Source organism: Salmo salar, chromosome 18 (genome assembly GCF_965601325.2).
Source record: "Salmo salar chromosome 18, fSalSal1, whole genome shotgun sequence".
NCBI lineage: Eukaryota > Metazoa > Chordata > Actinopteri > Salmoniformes > Salmonidae > Salmo > Salmo salar.
Genome location: NC_138308.1, coordinates 14,504,307 through 14,527,993, shown reverse-complemented (window position 1 = coordinate 14,527,993; position 23,687 = coordinate 14,504,307). Strand labels below are relative to the sequence as shown.

Here is a 23,687-nt window from a genome sequence, read left to right as displayed (position 1 = left end):
AAAATTAAAGTGGAAAACCACACTACAGGCTGATCAAACTTTGATGTATTGTCCTTAAAACAAGTCAAAATGAGGCTCAATAGTCTGTGTGGCCTCCACGTGCCTGTATGACCTCCCTACAACGCCTGGGCATGCTCCTGATGAGGTGGCGGATGGTCTCCTGAGGGATCTCCTCCCAGACCTGGACTAAAGCATCTGCCAACTCCTGGACAGTCTGTGGTGCAACGTGGCGTTGGTGGATGGAGCGAGACATGATGTCCCAGATGTGCTCAATTGGATTCAGGTCTGGGGAACGGGCGGGCCAGTCCATAGCATCAATGCCTTCCTCTTGCAGGAACTGCTGACACACTCCAGCCACATGAGGTCTAGCATTGTCTTGCATTAGGAGGAACCAAGGGCCAACCGCACCAGCATATGGTCTCACAAGGGGTCTGAGGATCTCATCTCGGTACCTAATGGCAGTCAGGCTACCTCTGGCGAGCACATGGAGGGCTGTGCGGCCCCCCAAAGAAATGCCACCCCACACCATGACTGACCCACCGCCAAACCGGTCATGCTGGAGGATGTTACAGGATAACCTTTGCTGTTCTTCGTCAGAATGCACTCCCAGGACTTCTACTTCAACAACAAATATTGTTTTGGTTCCAAATAATCCATAGTTATATCCAAATACCTCCGTTTTGTTCGTGCGTTCAGGTCACTATGCGAAGGGTAACGCGCGAGCGCATTTCGTGACAAAAAAATTCTAAATATTACATTACCATACTTAGAAGCATGTCAAACGCTGTTTAAAATCAATTTTTATGCTATTTTTCTCGTAAAATAGTGATAATATTCCAACCGGGCAACGTTGCATTCATTCAAAGACTGAAAGAAAAACATGGAGTCATCTCATGGACGCGCATCTCCAGTCTCACTGTTCCCAGGCTGACCACTTACAAACTCTGCTGCTGTACTTTGCCCAGAGACAGCAGACACCCCATTCCACTTTCTGCCGGCTTTAGAGAGCCAATGGAAGCCTTAGAAAGTGTCACGTTACAGCACAGATGCTGTAATGTCGATAGAGATGCAACAGAAGGACAACAAATTGTCAGACAGGGCACTTCCTGTATGGAATCTTCTCAGGTTTTGGCCTGCCATATGAGTTCTGTTATACTCACAGACACCATTCAAACAGTTTTAGAAACTTTAGAGTGTTTTCTATCCAAATCTACTAATTATATGCATATTCTAGTTTCTGGGCAGGAGTAGTAACCAGATTAAATCGGGTACGTTTTTTATCCAGCCGTGAAAAACTGCCCCCTATTCCAAACAGGTTAATGTGACTGACTTAGATTCGGAAGTACAGGAGAAAATTCTTAACCTCACAGGCCCTATAACTGATGTATGGTGGGCTTGTTCCAGTGATGGACGCATACGGCAGACGCTACCAAAAGGGTGGGTAGGCACTTGAGCCCCGGTGTTTTTGGTCCAACCAGTTCGAGTTAGTCATCAGAGGCCAGTTATAGGAGGCCAAAGTAGGCAAAGGGGGAGTTTTGACCAGGATAGGAGTAGCCCTGTCTAGATGGATGCTATTGGCATCCCCAGGGGAGTTCCAGATGAATGCAAAGCTATGAATCAAATAGGTGAAGGCTTTACCACTACGTTCTTTTGGTGGTTGACAATAAATAAAAATGTGGATTGGATTAATTACATCTATTATAATCAACAGAGATTACCTACCACTCTCCAGGTAGCTGAGGCACTATTCCAGCAGGTCTTCCCGCACTATGGCCTTCCGGAGGACATCGTCTCCCGACCATGGTCCCGAATTCACACCGTGGGTCTGGAAAGCCTTTATGGAAAACTGAAAGCGCAAAACACCGCATTTAACCATGGCAAAGTGACTGGGAATATGGTTGAATACAAACCATAAGGCAATCAAACAGGAAAAATGTCAGTACAGAGACAAAGTGGAGTCGCAATTCAACGGCTCAGACAAGATACGTATGTGGCAGGAACTCCAGACAATAACAGATTACAAATGGGAAACCAGCCAGGTCGCGAACACTGATGTCTTGCTCCCAGACAAGCTAAACACCTTCACCTGCTTTGTGGGTAATACAGTGCCACCGACGCGTGCCGCTCCCGAGGACTGTGGGCTCGATTTCTCCTTGGCCGACGTGAGTAAGATATTTAAGCATGTTAACTCTCGCAAGGCTGCCGGCCCAGACGACATCCCTTGCCACATCCTCAGAGCATGCTCAGACCAGCTGGCTGGAGGGTTTACGGACATATTCAATTTCTGCCTATACCAGTCTGCTGTCCCCACTTGCTTCAAGATGTCCACCATTGTTCCTGTACCCAAGAAAGCAAAAGTAACTGAACAAAATGACTAGCACTCGCTTCTGTCATCATGAAATCCTTTGACAGGCTAGTTAAAGATCATATCACCTCTACCTTACCTGACACCCTAGACCCACTTCAATTTGCATACCGCCCCAATAGATCCAACGACAATGCAATCGCCATCGCACTGCACACTGCCCTATCCCATCTGGATAAGAGGAATACCTATGTAAGAACACTGTTCATTGACTACAGCTCAGCCTTCAACACCATAGTAGTCTCCAAGCTCATCATTAAGCTTGGGGCCCTGGGTCTGAACCCTGCCCTGTGCAACTGTGTCCTGGACTTCCAGAGAAGGGCATCTCCTCGACTACACTGATCCTCAACTCAAGGGCCCCACAAGGGTGCGTGCTCAGCCCCCTTCTGTACTCCATGGACACGCACGCCTCCAACTCAATCATCAAGTTTGCAGACGACACAACAGTACTAGGTCTGATTACAAACAATAACGAGACAGCCTACAGGGTGGAGGTCAGGGCCCTGGAAGATTGGCGCAAGGAAAATAACCTCTCCCTCAACGTCAACAAAACGAAGGAGCTGATCGTGGACTTCAGGAGATAGCAAAGGGAGCCAACCCCTATCCACATCAACAGGGCCGCAGTGGAGAAGGTGAAAAGTTTCAAGTTCCTCGGCGTACACGTCACTGACAATCTGAAATGGTCCACCCACACAGACAGTGTGGTGAAGAAGGCACAACCTCAGGAGGCTGAAGAAATTTGGCTTGGCCCCTAAAACCTCACAAACTTTTACAGATGCACCATTGAGAGCATCCTGTCAGGCTGTATCCCCGCCGGGTACGGCAACTGCACCGCCCACAACTGCAGGGCTCTCCAGAGGGTAGTGAGGTCTGCCCAACGCATCACCAGAGGAACACTACCTGCCCTCCAGGACACCTACAGCACCTGATGTCACAGGAAGGCCAAAAAGATAATCAAGAACATCAACCACCCGAGCCACGGCCTGTTCAGCCCGCTATCATCCAGAAGGCAAGGTCAGTACAGGTGGGGCCGAGAGACTGAAAAACAGCTTCTATCCCAAAGCCATCAGACTGTTAAATAGCCATCACTAGCTGGCCTCCATCCAGTGCCCTACCCTGAACTTAGTCCCTGTCACTAGCCGGCTACCTTAGAGGCTGCTGCCCTTCACCACACAGACATAGAATCACTGGTCACTTTAATAATGTTTACATACTGTTTTACTCATTTCATATGTATATACTGTATTTTACTGTATTCTAGTAAATGCTACTAGTCCTAATATTTATATATTTCTTAATTGCATTCTTTTACTTTTAGATCTGTGTGTATTGTTGTGAATTGTTAGATATTACTGCACAGCTGGAGCTAGGAACACAAGCGTTTCGCTACACTCGCAATAACATCTGCTAGATATGTGTATTCGACCAATAAAATTTGATTTGTATCCAGGCCACCGCGTTTTGGCACCTCTCACATCTGTGTCGTGTGTGAGAGCAAGAGTATCATTATGGTGAGTCATCCGCTCTTTCAAGCATTCCTACTGAGGGAGGAGACAGTGCGGCGTTCCAACCTTTCCATTTCCAGTTTCCAAGACCCACCCTCCCCAACATACACATTCACAGGCTACTCACTGCACTACTGTGATTTAGCTACCTAGCCACAAATAATATTTTATTCTGGGGAAAGGCAAGCAGTCAGGGAATTCACTATCAAAAGCAAGTTAAAAGCCCTCTGGTGCACTGGATAAAAGTAGTCAAGAAGGAAAGATTGAACGAGTCATAAAAGTATATATATTTACATACAGTATGTAGGTAACTAGGCAAATACATCACCTATTCAGAATCAGATCCTCAAACCAGTGTAACCAGTCTAGCCAGCCCCCCTCCCTACCATCCTGAGATACACCCTGACCTCTCTGGCCAATCAGCAGAGCCCTGAGAGGCGTAGGATCAGGGACAGAAAGTGCCAACCTCTATAAGACTCCATGACCACCTCTGCCCCCACACACTACTTTGAAATATCCTCTCACAACACAACCTGCTCTAGGGACACTACTGACTACTGTTAAGAGACATGTCTTTCCTCAAAGGCATTTTGGGCAACTCAGCGGACAAATATGTCGACCAGGCAGTGGATACGGCAGGTGAGTCCTGAGGGGGAGATAGGGGTAAGGGTGGAGCAGATGAGGTTGGGTGAGGAGGGGAAGAAGTGGGTGACTTTGTTTTACTTCTGTTCTGTATGGTTCTTTTGTGCAGAGTTTCACTGTCATACCTTGCATAAGCTGGAGTGAGGCTGGCAGCAGCTGCAAATGATTAAAGGCAGAAATACGCTTTTAGACACAACATATAACTAACTTTCAGACCTTTACTTGTAAAACCCAGAATCCTTCGGCATAAGTTGTGGCTCTGTCATACAAAATGTCGCATTTGAGGGCGGTTGCTAGGCTTGGACAGACCTGACTTGTTTTGTGTGTTGTTTTCCCACTGCCTTGTCCCGTGTGCTCAGATATGTGTATAAAAAGCAGTAACTTTCTTTGAAGCAGCTCAGTGGAATTCCTCTTTCAGCTGTAAATAATGATCTGGCCTTGTCTTTTAAAACCATCCCTCCTCAAGCCTCTTTGTTACCCCTACCAATATACAGTGAGTGATCAAAACATTACCAACACCTGTTCTTTCCATGACATAGACTGTCCAGGTGAATCCAGGTGAAAGTTATGATCCCTTATTGATGTCACTTGTTAAATCCACTTCAATCGGTGTAGATGAAAGGCTGGAGACAGGTTAACCTTTTAGGGACAGACGTTGCGCTAGCGGAACGCCTCACCAATATCCAATGGTAGAGCGTGGCGCGAAATACAAATATCTAAAAAATGCTATAACTTCAATTTCTCAAACATATGACTATTTTACACCATTTTAAAGACAAGACTCTCGTTAATCTAACCACATTGTCTGATTTCAAAAAGGCTTTACAGCGAAAGCCAAACATTAGATTATGTCAGGAGAGTACCCTCACAAAAATAATCTGCCATTTTCAAAGCAAGCATATATGTCACAAAAACCAAAACCACAGCTAAATGCAGCACTAACCTTTGATGATCTTCATCAGATGACACTCCTAGGACATTATGTTATACAATACATGCATGTTTTGTTCAATCAAGTTAATATTTATATCAAAAACCAGCTTTTTACATTAGCATGTGATGTTCAGAACTAGCATACCCACCGCAAACTTCCGGTGAATTTACTAAATTACTCATGATAAACGTTCACAAAAAACATAACAATTATTTTAAGAATTATAGATACAGAACTCCTTTATGCAATCGCGGTGTCAGATTTTAAAATAGCTTTTCGGCGAAAGCTCATTTTGTAATATTCTGAGTACATAGCCCGGCCTAGCTAATTTGACACCCACCAAGTTTAGGGCTCACCAAACTCAGAATTACTATTAAAAAATTGGATTACCTTTGCTGTTCTTCGTCAGAATGCACTCCCAGGACTTCTACTTCAACAACAAATGTTGTTTTGGTTCCAAATAATCCATAGTTATATTCAAATAGCTCCGTTTTGTTCGTGCGTTCAGGTCACTATACGAAGGGTGACGCACGAGCGCATTTCGTGACAAAAATTTCAAAATATTACATTACCGGCACTTCCTGTATGGAATCTTCTCAGGTTTTGGCCTGCCATATGAGTTCTGTTATACTCACAGACACCATTCAAACAGTTTTAGAAACTTTAGTGTTTTCTATCCAAATCTACTAATTATATGCATATTGTACTTTCTGGGCAGGAGTAGTAACCAGATTAAATCGGGTACGTTTTTTATCCGGCCGTGAAAATACTGCCCCCTATCCCAAACAGGTTAAAGAAGGATTTTTAGGCCTTGAGAAAATTGAGACATGGATTGTGTATGTGTGCCATTCAGTGGGTGAAAGAACAAGGTAAAATATTTAAGTGCCTTTGAACGGGGTATGGTAGCCACTGGTTTGAGTGTGTCAAGAACTTCAACAATATCCAGCCAACTTGACACAACTGTGGGAGGCATTGGAGTCAACATGGGCCAGCATCCCTGTTGAACACTTTCAACACCTTTTAGAGTCTGCTTTTAGAGTCTGCTGGTGCAACTCAATATTATGAAGGTGTTCCTAATGGTTTGTATGGTTTGTACAGTATGTACATACTGTAGCTACCTCAATTACCTCGTACCCCTGCACATCGACTCGGTCCTGATACTCCCTGTAGATAGCCATGTTATTTTAATCGTTATTGTTTTTCACAGTGTATTTATTTGTCGTGTCACTTTCTATTTTTATTTTTTATCTTTAACTCTGCATTGTTGGAAAATAACCCATAAGTAGTTCGTCTAAGTTACACCTGTTGTTTCCGAAGCATGTGACAAATACAATTTGATTTTGTAAACGTTAGCACGCTTTCAAACAATCTGAGCCTGGCTTTTCAGTTTCTCATTTACTCTAATTAGATGAGAAATAATTTAAGATTTGACTGTAACTGGTACGGTACCTCAAGGCATTAACATCAATGTGTGCTGATTAACCAAAACACAGCACTCGATGACGCATGCAAATGCAATATATTGCACTTGTTTTTTAAAGTTGTGTTGTAATCTAAGCCACTTATGTTCAATTTTGCTATCCATGGAACTAATTACATTACAGTGTAATCACCTAGGCGTTTACAACATGTAGGCCTAAGAAATGTTGGCTTGGAATGTTGTTGGAAGATGCTGTCAGTTCATTATGCACAACTACACCCATAACCGGTAATCAGGAATTTGGCATCTGGCACCAAAGCAATAAAACACATATGTTGCTTTTTATGTCGTACACAGTTGCTTTCTCTGTAAATCTTCAAATATGATATCACACAGTTTGTAACTTTAAAACTTGGTAGAGGGATGTCAGGGGCAAATATAACACAATCTCATTTTAGTTTCATGCATTTGTTTCTGGTCAGATTTCTAAACAGTGCATTTGGTGATGTTTTGCAGCTAAAGCTGCCAAAGTCAAGGTGAAGACTATGCTTGACTCAAAGAAGGAGTCCAGCGGGGGAAGCAGTAGTAAAGAGAAGGTGAAGCCCATGGCTGGAGGAGATGATTCAAAGAAGAAGGAGTCCAGCAAGGATATCAGTGGAGGTATCGGCGGTATTGGAGGATTAATGGATGGCAACAATGGCAAAGAGGGAGGAGGCTTTGGAAGTTTCTTATCTGGCAAGGATGAGAAAGAGTCAAGTAGCGGAGGAGGTGACAAAGGTAAAGTTAATGTGGTTATAATTGAATGCCCTACATAGTACAGTGAAGTACAAATTACATAGTATTATGAAGTAAAAACTTAATGTATTCTATTCAGGTGTGCCTTAAAACAAAAACCAAAAATGCCATTGTATTTCCGGTATATTCTCCACGTCTGATAGAACCTTTGCTGCTGTTTTTGTTGTTGTTGTTGCTGCTGCTTAGAGACCAGAAGAAATACCATCTGTATAATTTTCGAACTATACTGCTCAAAAAAATAAAGGGAACACTTAAACAACACATCCTAGATCTGAATGAAATAAATCATCTTATTAAATACGTTTTTCTTTACATAGTTGAATGTGCTGACAACAAAATCACACAAAAATAATCAATGGAAATCCAATTTATCAACCCATGGAGGTCTGGATTTGGAGTCACACTCAAAATTAAAGTGGAAAACCACACTACAAGCTAATCCAACTTTGATGTAATGTCCTTAAAACAAGTCAAAATGAGGCTCAGTAGTGTGTGTGGCCTCCACGTGCCTGTATGACCTCTCTACAACGCCTGGGCATGCTCCTGATGAGGTGGCGGATGGTCTCCTGAGGGATCTCCTCCCAGACCTGGACTAAAGCACCCGCCAAGTCCTGGACAGTCTGTGGTGCAACGTGGCGTTGGTGGATGGAGCGAGACATGATGTCCCAGATGTGCTCAATTGGATTCAGGTCTGGGGAACAGGCGGGCCAGTCCATAGCATCAATGCCTTCCTCTTGCAGGAACTGCTGACACACTCCAGCCACATGAGGTCTAGCATTGTCTTGCATTAGGAGGAACCCAGGGCCAACCGCACCAGCATATGGTCTCACAAGGGGTCTGAGGATCTCATCTCGGTACCTAATGGCAGTCAGGCTACCTCTGGCGAGCACATGGAGGGCTGTGCGGCCCCCCAAAGAAATGCCACCCTACACCATGACTGACCCACCGCCAAACCGGTCATGCTGGAGCCTGTTGCAGGCAGCAGAATGTTCTCCACGGCGTCTCCAGACTCTGTCACGTCTGTCACGTGCTCAGTGTGAACCTGCTTTCATCTGTGAAGAGCACAGGGCGCCAGTGGCGAATTTGCCAATCTTAGTGTTCTCTGGCAAATGCCAAAAGTCCTGCACGGTGTTGGGCTGTAAGCACAACCCCCACCTGTGGACGTCGGGCCCTCATACCACCCTGATGGAGTCTGTTTCTGACCGTTTGAGCAGACACATGCACATTTGTGGCCTGCTGGAGGTAATTTTGCAGGGCTCTGGCAGTGCTTCTCCTGCTCCTCCTTGCACAAAGGCGGAGGTAGCGGTCCTGCTGCTGGGTTGTTGCCCTCCTACGGCTTCCTCCACGTCTCCTGATGTACTGGCCTGTCTCCTGGTAGTGCCTCCATGCTCTGGATACTACGCTGACAGACACAGCAAACCTTCTTGCCACAGCTCGCATTGATGTGCCATCCTGGATGAGCTGCACTACCTGAGCCACTTGTGTGGGTTGTAGACTCCGTCTCATGCTACCACTAGAGTGAAAGCACCGCCAGCATTCAAAAGTGACCAAAACATCAGCCAGGAAGCATAGGAACTGAGAAGTGGTCTGTGAAAATCTGAAAACCTGCAGAACCACTCCTTTATTGGGGGTGTCTTGCTAATTGCCTATAATTTCCACCTGTTGTCTATTCCATTTGCACAACAGCATGTGAAATGTATTGTCAATCAGTGTTGCTTCCTAAGTGGACAGTTTGATTTCACAGAAGTGTGATTGACTTGGAGTTACATTGTGTTGTTTAAGTGTTCCCTTTATTTTTTTGAGCAGTGTATTAATTCTAATCAACTCTGCCTATCCCTCAGACCTGAACGACCTACTGGGAGACATTGCAGGAGAGATATCTGGCGATAAAAATAACTAGAAGGACAACAGCAACACAGACCAAGTGCGATCATTTGGGAAGTCTCTTTGGCTGAGTCAGACTGAAGCCGTTTCTTTTTCTCAATGTAATCTCAGTGGTCCTATATCCCTCTCTCGACTGTGTGTATTTTCCTCACTAGCAATGTCTCAATGATGTCCCTGCTCCCCAGGGGCATTTCACTGATATACACATCCTCTATGCATGTCTCAGATCTGAATTGGACATGAGAGGAACTGGAGCTAGGGATGAGCCTATTCTGGTAACAGATTAATCAATATGACATACCTCTGGTTATAGCCTATGAAGAATATTATTGACAACCCAATACTGTCACAATGCATTGTGTAATGTTAATGTTTTTTATTATATTTGAAAAATAAATACAAATGTTTATTCCAAAAGTCTGTTGAATGCCCCGATGAGCAAGGATCAGACCTTTTTTTTTTTTTTTTTATGTTGGCTTAAAATGACATACCCAAATCTAACTCAGGACCTAATAATCAATCTGACATACCTCTGGTTATAGCCTATGAAGAATATTATTTTATTGACAACCCAATACTGTCACAATGCATTGTGTAATGTTAATGTTTTGTATTATATTTGAAAAGTAAATAAAAAAAAATGTATTTAAATTTTTTTTTATTACCTTTATTTAACTGACTGTAGCTCTGGACCTGAAGCAAGGATATGCATATTCTTGATACCATTTGAAGTTTGTGGAAATGTGAAATGGATATAGAACACATTAGATCTGGTAAAAGATAATACAAACAAAACATGCATTTAGAATTTATTTTTCTTCCATCTTTGAAATGCAAGAGAAAGGCCATTAAATCACACAGGAGTTTATGCGCAATTTAGATTTTGGCCAACAGATAGCAGTGTATGTGCAAAGTTTCAAACTGAGACAGCAGGGGTTCAAACTGTAGAACCCAGTTCCTACATTTTAATATAAAAATTGATTTTTATCAAACAATACTATGCTACATTTTATCTCTGGGATCCTCAGGATGACAAATCAGAGCAAGAATACTGAATGTAAGTACATTATTTACCTTCAGAGGTGAATGTATCAAACGAGTTGCTGTGATAAAAGTTTGTTGTGCACTCTCAAACAATAGCATGGCATTTTTCACTGTAATAGCTACTGTAAATTAGACACGTCAGTAAGATTAACAAGAATTTCAACTTTCTGCCCATATAAGACATGTCTATGTCCTGGAAAGTTGGCTGTTACTTACGTCATTCTAGTCACATTAGAGCACGTTAGCAACAACCGTCCCGGTATAGGAACACCGATCCCGTAGAGGTTTTTAATGTTGGATGAAATAGGTACAGTGGGGATTATGCAGCCAATAACTAGCTGTTGATATACAAAATAAACAGGATTTGCCTCCATGGAAAAATATTTTAAATACCCCATAGGGAATCATATGGTTTGAATCAACACAATCAATTGTTTTGTAGTTTAATTCATTTTTCAATGAAAAGGCTATACAAATTATCTTACATAGAATCCTGAAGCAGTCAATCAAGGCTGATATAGAGAAAAATAAACATTTTGTTCCCACATATTCTCCCCTTCCAGTAGCCCTAAGGATTCAGCACAAAAACCACACCGATCTTGATCAAATTCTGAGGCGAGACAAAGAATTAAACAAAGGCAAAAATACGGAGAAAGACACTCAAACTGTGGCTGCCCAAGCAAACACCAGTAACAAAGAACAATCTTCTGGAATTGATCATTTTAGTGTCATGTCAATAGAGTAACATAATAAATCTGCTTACTAACACATTTTATGATATCATCCTGAAGTGTAGACACACTGCTTTATACTGTAAGTGGACTGAACTCCTAATGGGTGACCTTAAATAGAAAGAACTTTCTGGTACAGGTAAAAAATGATTAACCTTCTCCATTTCAACACAGGAGAAATTAAGGCTTTACGTGTGTCTCTGCTCTACATTCTGTTATGTTAACCAACTTCTTCAACTCTGTCAGTGAAGTAACAGTATGTCCGTAACAGACACTGAACAAGCACATAAAAGAACTAGCCCGTAAAAGCTGCAGACCAGAGTTTTTGGTGTTGCCTGGCATAATAATATAGTAACAGCAATTCAATCGATGGAATGACTACAGGCAAAAAATAACCACAGGCACAGTAGTTTCATAACAGCGGATTTAAAGCAAGCTAGAACACGGAGTCTCCTGATAATATGAGAATGCTAAATAATGTGTATTGATTTGCTTGAAATGCATATGCAAAGAGTAAAGCTAACGGTCATGTGTAAAATGTAAACGCTTGATATGTCGTGAACGTTATATAAAGATTTTATGAAGGTTGCTTGGAGGCTGGGAAAGGCGGGGCCCTGGGTCTGCTCGGATGGACTGTGGAGGTGCCACCTATGTGAAGGTAAGACCAGCCTCGTTGTACACCTTGAAGACCTTCTCTATGGCGTTGACGTACGCTGCCGTCCTCAGGTCGAGGCCCAGGTTGTACTTGTTAGCTGTGCGCATGATTTGCTAAAAGGGGAACAGAAAACAAAGAACATCAACTCAAATATATAAAATCTCCCTGTCCCTTCCAAGTATTCATTACTTTCCCCTCCTTCGCCATTTGTTACATACAGCAATACACCTCTATTGTTCCATTTTCAATGGAGTGATCCATTTCCCCAGGATAATAAAGCATCTGTGTGTACTTGTATAGAAATAACCCCCAGGGAAATATAACCAAGTAATAAACCAGCAGACTGTCAGGCAGTATGTCTGCACAGAGTATTACATTTCCTGGGATGCGGTATAGGCAACCCTGTATTATGCCGTTGCTGTATCCTCAGTCAGACGTGACAAAGTCATCAGTGTTCGTGGGATAGATGGTGTGTTAATGGTAGAGGGTGGTCCGTGTGATTAGGAGCAGGTCATGGCCTGAAAGCTCATGCTCTCTGCTCTCTCTAGCATCAGAGCTGGGGCTTAACAAACGAGACTAACAACGCCTCGGCTTCTCCAGTTACCCATAGGCTCTGCTCGCACGCACAGCAAACCAGTGAGAGGGGGAGTGTGTGTATGTGTGTGTGTGCGCATGTTCAAGAGGGATTCCTTTTATGAGCTGGCATTGGGAAAAGAAAATGGTGGCATGATAGCTCATATTTCCTTTTCACTGCTTAGTGCTGCTTGGGTAATGAGATGTATAAAACAGAAATGGAACTTGATGCCTTCAACTTTCAAGACTTCATTACCCCTAATAAGATGCCTCAAGACATCATGTTGGATCAACAGTATTTCCTTTGAACAAAACCTCTGGACCTGTGAGGAACAGTTTAGCACAGATAATCATGTTTAAGCAATCAGCCTCTTACCCTGGCAGACCTCTCCATGGTGTAGGCCAGTCCTGAGTGCACAATGTCCTTCTCAGAAGCGCCCTGGAAGCAAACAAAAGAAAATACAATGAAAATAAGGCTCAGAGCGCACATCTAGCCTACTAAACTAAACCATTACTCATCTCTAGAGAAACGCAGCTTAACTTTGAAATATCTCTAAACTTGGTTATAATGAAATTGCAGGACCAAAGCATTTATCTCCAGTCTGTCATTGAGTGAGGCTCATTTATCAACAGTAAGGTAATGCGTTTGAATCTTTGAGACTAATGTACAAAATGGTGGCTGGGGATAACAGCAAGCAGAGGACGTATCTGATTTTACAAGTCTGTCCAAAAGGAGTCTGTTTGACTGTGGCGTCAGGGAGGGAGCGGTTTATCCCAGGATAAATCCCCTAAGGGGATAGTTTGTCATCAGGATCAAGTTGCATTGTTTACTGGTGTCCCATACAAGGTTCATGCGTTCAATGGCGTTCACATTAGGTGAACACGTGTAAAGACCAGCGTTATTTTCCTACGAAGCACACGTTTACTTTCCTACTATATGTACATTGCATTTTCAAAAGATTCCTGGATAACAAGAGGGTGTGTTTGTGAATACTGAGACAACCAATTCAAATGGAACAAAATCAACAGTTCCTGTTGATTGTCTATAATACTGTATCTTAGGGGTATTGTTTGAATGAGGGGAAAGTAATCCAGGGGCATTGAAAGAATAGGGGGGAAAAAGGTTGTACTCACAGCGATCCTGGCCTGGAACTCAGAGGTAGGGACCACTGGGATTGCTCCCCCATGCTTCCCAAACTTCCTCTCCAGACTCTCCTGGACGGACACTGAGGGAGAACACGGACAGTTCATATGTATATGATTAGATTATATGTATTAGTCTATATGAATCCTCACTGAACCATAAAGTGAACTAAATTTAGATTAGTTGGTTCACTTGCGTTAATAATCTGGTATACATTTTCACTTTCTGCCAACATTTTGGGGATAGGCAACTCACAGCTGTATCTATTCTGAGCCCTCTACCATGTCCAGCGCGCACGACCCACGTGGAGTTCCAGGTCTCCGGCAGCCTCTGGAACTGCCGGTCTGCAGCCAACAAGGCTGAGTTCATCTCTGCCTATGCTACCCTCCAGTCCCTAGACTTCCTGGCGCTGACGGAAACATGGATTACCACAGATAACACTGCTACTCCTACTGCTCTCTCTTCGTCTGCCCACGTGTTCTCGCATACCCCTAGAGCATCGAGCCAGCGGGGTGGTGGCACTGGAATCCTCATCTCTCCCAAGTGGACATTCTCTCTTTCTCCCCTGACCCATCTGTCTATCTCCTCATTTGAATTCCATGCTGTCACAGTTACCAGCCCTTTCAAGCTTAACATCCTTATCATTTATCGCCCTCCAGGTTCCCTTGGAGAGTTCATCAATGAGCTTGACGCCTTGATAAGTTCCTTTCCTGAGGATGGCTCACCTCTCACAGTTCTGGGTGACTTTAACCTCCCCACGTCTACCTTTGACTCATTCCTCTCTGCCTCCTTCTTTCCACTCCTCTCCTCTTTTGACCTCACCCTCTCACCTTCCCCCCCTACTCACAAGGCAGGCAATACGCTTGACCTCATCTTTACTAGATGCTGTTCTTCCACTAATCTCATTGCAACTCCCCTCCAAATCTCCGACCACTACCTTGTATCCTTTTCCCTCTTGCTCTCATCCAACACTTCTCACTCTGCCCCTACTCGGATGGTATTGCGCCGTCCCAACCTTCGCTCTCTCTCTCCCGCTACTCTCTCCTCTTCCATCCTATCATCTCTTCCCTCTGCTCAAACCTTCTCCAACCTATCTCCTGATTCTGCCTCCTCAACCCTCCTCTCCTCCCTTTCTGCATCCTTTGATTTTCTCTGTCCCCTATCCTCCAGGCCGGCTCGGTCCTCCCCTCCTGCTCCGTGGCTCGACGACTCACTATGAGCTCACAGAACAAGGCTCCGGGCAGCCGAGCGGAAATGGAGGAAAACTCGCCTCCCTGCGGACCTGGCATCCTTTCACTCACTCCTCTCTACATTCTCCTCTTCTGTCTCTGCTGCTAAAGCCACTTTCTACCACTCTAAATTCCAAGCATCTGCCTCTAACCCTAGGAAGCTCTTTGCTACCTTCTCCTCCCTCCTGAATCCTCCTCCCCCTCCCTCCTCCCTCTCTGCGGATGACTTCGTCAACCATTTTGAAAAGAAGGTTGACGATATCCGATCCTCGTTTGCTAAGTCAAACGACACCGCTGGTCCTGCTCACACTGCCCTACCCTGTGCTTTGACCTCTTTCTCCCCTCCCTCTCCAGATGAAATCTCGCTTCTTGTGACGGCCGGCCGCCCAACAACCTGCCCATTTGACCCTATCCCCTCCTCTCTTCTCCAGACCATTTCCGGAGACCTTCTCCCCTTCCTCACCTCGCTCATCAACTCATCCTTGACCGCTGGCTACGTCCCTTCCGTCTTCAAGAGAGCGAGAGTTGCACCCCTTCTGAAAAAACCTACACTCGATCCCTCCGATGTCAACAACTACAGACCAGTATCCCTTCTTTCGTTTCTCTCCAAAACTCTTGAACGTGCCGTCCTTGGCCAGCTCTCCTGCTATCTCTCTCAGAATGACCTTCTTGATCCTAATCAGTCAGGTTTCAAGACTGGGCATTCAACTGAGACTGCTCTTCTCTGTGTCACGGAGGCTCTCCGCACTGCTAAAGCTAACTCTCTCTCCTCTGCTCTCATCCTTCTAGACCTATCTGCTGCCTTTGATACTGTGAACCATCAGATCCTCCTCTCCACCCTCTCCGAGTTGGGCATCTCCGGCGCGGCCCACGCTTGGATTGCGTCCTACCTGACAGGTCGCTCCTACCAGGTGGCGTGGCGAGAATCTGTCTCCGCACCATGCGCTCTCACCACTGGTGTCCCCCAGGGCTCTGTTCTAGGCCCTCTCCTATTCTCGCTATACACCAAGTCACTTGGCTCTGTCATATCCTCACATGGTCTCTCCTATCATTGCTATGCAGACGACACACAATTAATCTTCTCCTTTCCCCCTTCTGATAACCAGGCGGCGAATCGCATCTCTGCATGTCTGTCAGACATATCAGTGTGGATGACGGATCACCAGCTCAAGCTGAACCTCGGCAAGACGGAGCTGCTCTTCCTCCCGGGGAAGGACTGCCCGTTCCATGATCTCGCCATCACGGTTGACAACTCCCTTGTGTCCTCCTCCCAGAGTGCTAAGAACCTTGGCGTGATCCTGGACAACACCCTGTCGTTCTCCACTAACATCAAGGCGGTGACCCGATCCTGTAGGTTCATGCTCTACAACATTCGCAGAGTACGACCCTGCCTCACACAGGAAGCGGCGCAGGTCCTAATCCAGGCACTTGTCATCTCCCGTCTGGATTACTGCAACTCGCTGTTGGCTGGGCTCCCTGCCTGTGCCATTAAACCCCTACAACTCATCCAGAACGCCGCAGCCCGTCTGGTGTTCAACCTTCCCAAGTTCTCTCACGTCACCCCGCTCCTCCGCTCTCTCCACTGGCTTCCAGTTGAAGCTCGCATCCGCTACAAGACCATGGTGATTGCCTACGGAGCTGTGAAGGGAACGGCACCTCCATACCTTCAGGCTCTGATCAGGCCCTACACCCAAACAAGGGCACTGCGTTCATCCACCACTGGCCTGCTGGCCCCCCTACCTCTGAGGAAGCACAGTTCCTGCTCAGCCCAGTCAAAACTGTTCGCTGCTCTGGCACCCCAATGGTGGAACAAGCTCCCTCACGACGCCAGGACAGCGGAGTCAATCACCACCTTCCGGAGACACCTGAAACCCCACCTCTTTAAGGAATACCTAGGATAGGATAAAGTAATCCTTCTAACCCCCCCCCCCCCCCCCCTTAAAAGATTTAGATGCACTATTGTAAAGTGGTTGTTCCACTGGATATCATAAGGTGAATGCACCATTTTGTAAGTCGCTCTGGATAAGAGCGTCTGCTAAATGACTTAAATGTAATGTAATGTAATGTCTCCAACATTACCCAATCTTGCCACTCATGGGACTGGGGATTGGATTCAGCTTCTGAAATATTCAGAAAACCTCCCACTCGGTCACAAGCATAACCCCAGCTCAAACCTCCCCTGCAATGTACTGAAAACACTCAGCTACATAGGATGACATAATCGAATGCAAGAGGACCAGCCAGATAGAGATCTAATGCTAATCCACTCATCATGAGTGACTCAATGTTATAAAGGGCTTTTGTGTGAAAATGCATGTGCACAATGTGAGACTGCCTCATTGACTGATGCTGCTGATAGACAGGAAAGAGAGAGAGGGTGAGCGAGAGTGTCAGACATGTCCTGCAGACAGTCAGCATCCACCTCTTCTTGGAAACTCTGCATAATGTGACTGCCAATAATGTTGTATATCTCCAGGAACAGAGGGGCCGTGCCCATCACTGTACTGCGTGTGTGTCCGTTCCACAGACAGATTAGTCTTCTTTTGAGTGGTAGGCATTTTCTTTCCAAACTGTACATTTTTCCCGCGGTTGTATTTTGAAATTTGCAAAAGGCAAACAGACAGCCGCAACTAACCACACAGTATAAATATAATCCATAGATGGCAATTCTCATTCAAGTCAGCCATTGCTAGTGTACCAATGAGATAAACAGTCAAATTGCCAGGGTTAGAGGTTCCAAACCCTTCTATGGATTATATGTTTATGGCCACAACATATACAATTGGCGCACATGCTGCCCAAATTGCGGCCTTCCCGAACGTAGGCAACTGGTAACTGGCAAAATAAAAGGAAACCCTTGAGTAAATTAAGGATACAAAGTTTGTGTTATGGTGTGTGGTGTGCATGTTCCTGGCATGGTTTAGGTCCACTTGTAGAACCTATGCCAAGGCGCATTGAAGCTGTTCTGGCAGCTCGTGGTGGCCCAAAGCCCTTTTAAGACACTTTGTTGGCGCTTCCTTTATTTTGGCAGTTACCGGTATGAGTTTGATAAAATTTCGTTTTAAATGTTTTTATTTTATCTTTTTAGAAACTATTGATCCTCTGTGGCAAAACTATGCTCTGGTGTATTTTCAAGATTGAGAGCGGGCTCGTGTGGTTGGATAAAAAAATAAAAAAGTTTATGTTTTGCCTCTTGTGCCCAGCCCCTGACTAACACAATTGAATAGTTAGATTTATTGATTATGCAGTTGTTTTGGCATTAATCAGTCACCCAATCAAGATAGGGCCCCCCAGTTACCTACATGGGCCCTCTACCTCCCCCATCTGACAATTAGCAGAGAGGCGGCAGGCTGTCTACACTCATTGAGAGCGGGCTCCTGAATCCTCCTGTGGTTGACGGTTGCAGCAACAACAAAAAAAGTACAAATATATACTACATATCTAATATATACTGTATGTGTTTTTAAAATTGTATTTACTTTTTTTGCTGCCTCTTTGGGCCCCCCACAGATCTGGGCCTAGGGGCTTCAGCCTCGGTAAACCCCTGTATTGAATCCGGTCCCGTGTCTGTGTTATACAATTTTTGTTTTTTCCCGTAGGGCGCATCGCTTAGGGTCACCTCGTTAGTAAGTATGTGTTACAACTGTGCTGGCTTGTCCATCTCATTAGTCGGAAGGTGTTTCACCTGTGCTAGCCCAGGTGATATTTAATAGTGGCTGGCCCATTGCTCCAGTTGGTTCTCGAGAGAGTGGGCATGAGAGATGTTGGAAGTGATTGACCACAGTTTAACTCTTCTTCTGAGTGTGATAAAAGCAAAAAGTATTGTGTTCTCCCCTTTCGGGTTTGCTCCACTTGCTTTTAGCTCCCTAAGTTGGTTTAGATTTTTATTTTGGTTTGCCTTTTCTTGGGCAAATTTAGATGGCATTCATGTTGGGTGTCTTTTAGGACCCAGACTTTTAGGACCCAGACTTGCTAGTCAACTTTCGGTGGACAGCCCCATCAGTGTCTTTGAGAACCCCTCCTGTTTATGTTTTGTTTGTCAGTGATTTTTTCTTTGTTAGTGCCCTTTGTTGTGAGCGACACGGAGTTTGTGGTATGGGAACGTAACAAAATGGGGGCTCGTCCGGGATCTTGTTTCTCATGAGTATGGTAGTTGCTCTAATCAACTACTTTGAAGCTCTGCTGTGCCCAGATATTTACGTTCAAAATTCAGTACACCCTGAGGGGTTATAAGATTGGTGGAATCATTTTGAACGTTGCATATATACACACACACAGGATAATACATTTAAAAAAAGCCATGGACTTTAAGTTGGAAGAATGTAGAATATCCTACATGGGAGATGCTAGATAAATGTACAAAGGCGAATCTGCTCATCATTGCAAAGCATTATGACCTCAAAGTGGCATCTGGCGATCCAAAAGCAGTAGTCAAAGAGTTGTGTACTGTTTTGGTGGAGGAGGAATTCCTCTCGGACAGAGAGGCTAATGAAAAGGGCGCTAGGGGTAGTGGGGCGAGTCCTCTAAAACGTACAACTGTGAGAGTTAGAACTAAAAGCAAAGTTGGAACAACAGAAATTAGAGTTTGAGCACAGGAAAAGACAAGATGAGCGTGCAGCCAAACATCAAGAACCTGAACATGCCATTCGATTAAGAGAGATGGACCTGGAAGCACTCTGAATCCAGTCAGGCCATCTGACACCCTCAACAGAGTTTGATCTTGGTCAGAACAGCCGGCTGGTACCGCCTTTTAACGAAAAAGAGGTGGATGTATATTTTACTCTATTTGAGTAGATTACTACATCCCCAAAATTGCCGCGAGATATTTGGTCACTGCTCCTCCAAAGTGTTCTTGTGGGAAAGTCTCAAAGTGTACGCCGCTTTTCAAAAATTGCCTTCATGAAAGGGTTGCAAGCTACATTTATGAGCACAAGGATATCTCGAGAAAGCTGAAGTTCTTGCAGATGAGTTTGTGTTGACACATAAAACTACCTTCAAACAAAGCACCCAGTAGTAATCCCTACACAAAAAGCTATCCAGATAAGTCACCTCCTACTGAGGAGGTTTCAGTCCTTTTCTACAGTGCCCAAAGATAAAGATCAGCAGAAAACAGGTTTTTCATATCCACCAGTTTGTCATTACTGCCGTGAGAAAGGACACATTGTCTCTCAGTGGCCTAAGTTGAAACAGAAAATTGAGAGAGAGAAAAATCTGTTTCTTCCTGTCGGAGCCCTCCAGCCCATTAAGTGTCTGGTTGGGAATGGTGTATCTCCTAAACAAGATTTGGGATCAGATGTTCATGAACTCGGTTTCAGACCTTAACCCGTTCGGCAATTTCATTAGTCTAATGAAAGCTTCATGCCGGCAAAAAACTGAGCACGTCACAGAATGTCTTTTTTTTAAAAAAAAAATTAAAAGCGGGAAAAATCCATATATTAGGCGCGTCATTGTTTGAGCCGCGAGGTTCACAGCTGGGAAAAATGTTGCGGCTTATAGTCCGGAATTTACGGTATTTGTGAGTGTGTGTTTCAGGAAATGGCTTCCTGAAATTCTCCCCAAGCAGCTGATTGGTCGGCCCCCATTTATGATTGGAGAGCTGACCCCCCCTCGTCAGGACGCAGCTGTCTTCAATTACAGACTCCTTCTGAAGCAATATAAGCCAGTGTTCTGTTGCTCAGAAGAGAGATGATTGCTGAGAGAGGAGGCTGAGGGTCATTATGTTGGTTGTTGCTAACAGAGATGGTTATGTTCTGTGGTTGTTGCTGAGAGAGAGCTGATTTGATGTCCTGTCTTGGTTGTGGCTCAGAGAGAGGTTTTTGTTAAGTATTTTTGTAGCCGCTGATTTGAGGTATGTGTGTGCTAAAATAACTGTTTTTGATTCTTGAAATTGTTTAATTACATTTGGATAATTGTTTCATTAGTTCCCAGGGGGGAAGGGGAAGGCACCTAGGGAGTGCTTAGGCAAGAGGCCCGCGGGCATACATAACCCGTAGTAGTTTACTGTCTACACTAGGTAAGACCTGGGCGGACCATCCTCCTGTATTTTGTTAGTGCACCAGGTGGTGCTAGATGGGTAGGTAGGAGAGGGGGCTTTGATATTTACTTTCTTTGCTTTGGTTCCGTCCAGCCCCTTTTCCCCAAATTACCGTGTAACGGAATGAATACATTCCTTGTAAATGGTAATTCTCTGCCCTTTGTCATCCTTGCTCACATCTACGGTCCATACCTCTTTCACACCACGGAGAGTTGAGTTGTAGCAGGGTGTTGCGTTCCCTCTTCCTACAGGCGTGCGTAACAATTGTTAATAAAAGTAAGCCCCCCATCCATAGACACATACCAGCTTTACTGGTAGTACTGCTACTACCAGCAGTACTACATCTGCACTGTTTCACCACGCATCAGTGACATGGTAGGAGATGTTTTGAAACAATTACTACTTCGCATACTTACAAGCCAGTGAATTCTATGTGTTACAGCTGGATGAGTCAACAGACGTGGCGGGCCTGGCACAGCTCCTGGTATATGCCCGTTATGTTTATGGGGGGTCAATTAAGGAAGACATCCTCTTCTGCAAACCAGGACAACAGGAGAGGGGATTTCTTAAGTACTGGACAGCTTTGTGACGTCAAATGGACTTTGGCGGTGAAGATGTGTTGGTATCTGTACTGATGGCGCAAAAGCCATGACAGTGAGACATAGCAGTTGCTCCCAACGCCACATGGGTACACTGCAGCATCCACCGAGAGGGTCTTGCTGCCAAGGGAATGCCTGACAGCCTGAAAGACGTTTTGGACACTACAGTGAAAATGGTTAACTTTGTTAAAACAAGGCCCCTGAACTTGTGTATTTTCTGCACTATGCAAAGATATGGCAGCGACCATATAATGCTTTTACAACATACAAGAAGTGCGCTGGTTTTCAAGTATTGACACGTTTTTTACATTTTTTATTGAGAGACAAGCTTAAAGTTCTCTTTACTGACCATCATTTTCACTTGTCTGACCGCTTGCATGATGACGAGTTTCTCTCATGACTGGCCTATCTGGATGATGTTTTTTCTTGCATGAATGATCTGAATCTAGGATTACAGGGACTCTCCGCAACTATATTCAATGTGTAGGGACAAAATTGAGGCTATGATTAAGAAGTTGGAGCTCTTCTCTGTCTGTATTAACAAGGACAACACACAGATCTTTACATCATTGTATGATTTTTGTGTGCAAATGAACTCAAGCTTATGGACAATGTCAAATGTGATATAGCGAAGCACCGGAGGGAGCTGGGTGCGCAATTACGCAGGTACTTTCCCGGAACTGACGATACAAACAACTGGATTTGTTACCCCTTTCATTCCCTGCCTCCAGTCCACTTACCGATATCTGAACAAGAGAGCCTCATCGAAATTGCAACAAGTGGTTCTGTGAAAATGTAATTTAAATCAGAAGCCACTGCCAGATTTCTGGATTGGGCTGCGGCCCGAGTATCCTGCGTGGTTGCAAAGGGCATCCTGTTAAGACACTGATGCCCTTTGCAACCACGTACCTATGTGAGAGTGGATTCTCGGCCCTCACTAGCATGAAAACTAAATACAGGCACAGACTGTGTGGACAAATATTTAAGACACTCTCTCCAATACAACCCAACATTGCAGAGTTATATGCATCCTTTCAAGCACACCCTTCTCATTAACCTGTGTTGAGTTATTCACAATTTGATGAACAAGTCAGGTTTTATATGTAAGATGGCTAAATAAAGAGCAAAATTGATTATTATTTGTACCCTGGTCCTATAAGAGCTCTGTCACTTCCCACGAGCTGGGATGTGACAAACACTCACATTTATTAAACATGAGTATCATAGTGTGTGTGTGGCAGGCTTACAATGATGTCAAAACACTACATTTGAGAGTGCGCTGACCCTGGTGCTAGACGGGGTACGCAGCTGGAGGTTGAATGTTTGTGTTAGTGCATGGAAGTTCCTTTGTATAATGTGGAACTCAAGTCTGATCTTATTTCTGTTTCCGTTGTCGTTTGAGTGAGGCCTTGCCTACCGCTGAGGGGGGTCTCATTCATTTTGGGAAACGATTTGGATGGAGGGAAGGTTGTGCCAAAATCCTGTCATTTGTAAGGAACTCAAGAGTAGAGGAACCTGATGGGTTATCAGAAAAGTACCGTAGAGTGTTCCCAGCGTGTGCCGATAGAGCCCACCATGGGCGATCTGTCTGAGATGGGTGATCCTGATTTCAATAAACCGGAGTTGACCTCTCCTTTGAAAACCACAAAGGTGAGCGAATTTGTAGAACCACTGAAGGAAGATAGGGTCCCTACAGTTGACACTTTCACGTCTAGGAAGCAGCTGATTGCTGAACAGAGTAAAGATATTTCCCTCTACCCGCTGTTTGCTGAGATACGTCCAGAGGAGTTTGATGACGTTCGTGTGGGTTATTTGACAGAGATGGTGTTCTAATGTGGAAATGGTGTTCTTAAGCCACTTCTGGGCAGGACGATTGGCCCAGTGCATCTCTAAATGTCGTTCCAGTTGCACTTCGACAAGTGATACTGAGGTTGGCTCACGATGGTAGTATGGCAGGTCAACAAGACGTATGACCATATCTTGCGTAACTTCTTATGGCCTGGTCTGAAACAGGATGTCGTGTCTTACTGTAAATCCTATTATGTTTGCCAGTGGATGGGTAAACAGAACCAATCTGTATTGGTTGCACCTTTGCAGCCTTTTCCTGCTTTTGACAAACCTTTCAGCAGGGGT

The 23,687-nt window shown here is 44.6% G+C and overlaps 2 protein-coding genes across 2 annotated transcripts in view; one reads left to right on the top strand and one right to left on the bottom strand.

Annotated features, from left to right (window-relative positions):
- The first annotated feature begins 4,350 nt into the window (after positions 1-4,350).
- LOC106576710 (uncharacterized) lies at positions 4,351-10,196 on the top strand. Its single transcript, XM_014154039.3, has 3 exons — positions 4,351-4,509; positions 7,383-7,643; positions 9,503-10,196. Exons 1-3 carry the CDS (start codon positions 4,440-4,442, stop codon positions 9,559-9,561), a joined length of 390 nt encoding a protein of 129 aa, XP_014009514.3. The 5' UTR covers positions 4,351-4,439; the 3' UTR covers positions 9,562-10,196.
- Positions 10,197-11,020: 824 nt separating this feature from the next.
- The window catches only part of glud1 (glutamate dehydrogenase 1), a 43,573-nt gene continuing 30,906 nt past the window's right edge, over positions 11,021-23,687 (bottom strand). The window contains 3 exon segments of the mRNA NM_001123553.1: positions 11,021-12,088; positions 12,925-12,987; positions 13,683-13,774. Of these exon segments, the coding sequence (NP_001117025.1) occupies positions 11,969-12,088; positions 12,925-12,987; positions 13,683-13,774 (275 nt within the window). The 3' untranslated portion in view covers positions 11,021-11,968.

Bases quoted from the DNA above. Each gene is read 5' to 3' on its own strand.
- LOC106576710 (XM_014154039.3), top strand. From the start codon at position 4,440: ATGTCTTTCCTCAAAGGCATTTTGGGCAACTCAGCGGACAAATATGTC. The intron at 4,510-7,382 runs GTGAGTCCTGAG...GATGTTTTGCAG, and splicing joins CCAGGCAGTGGATACGGCAG to CTAAAGCTGCCAAAGTCAAG. The intron at 7,644-9,502 runs GTAAAGTTAATG...CCTATCCCTCAG, and splicing joins TAGCGGAGGAGGTGACAAAG to ACCTGAACGACCTACTGGGA.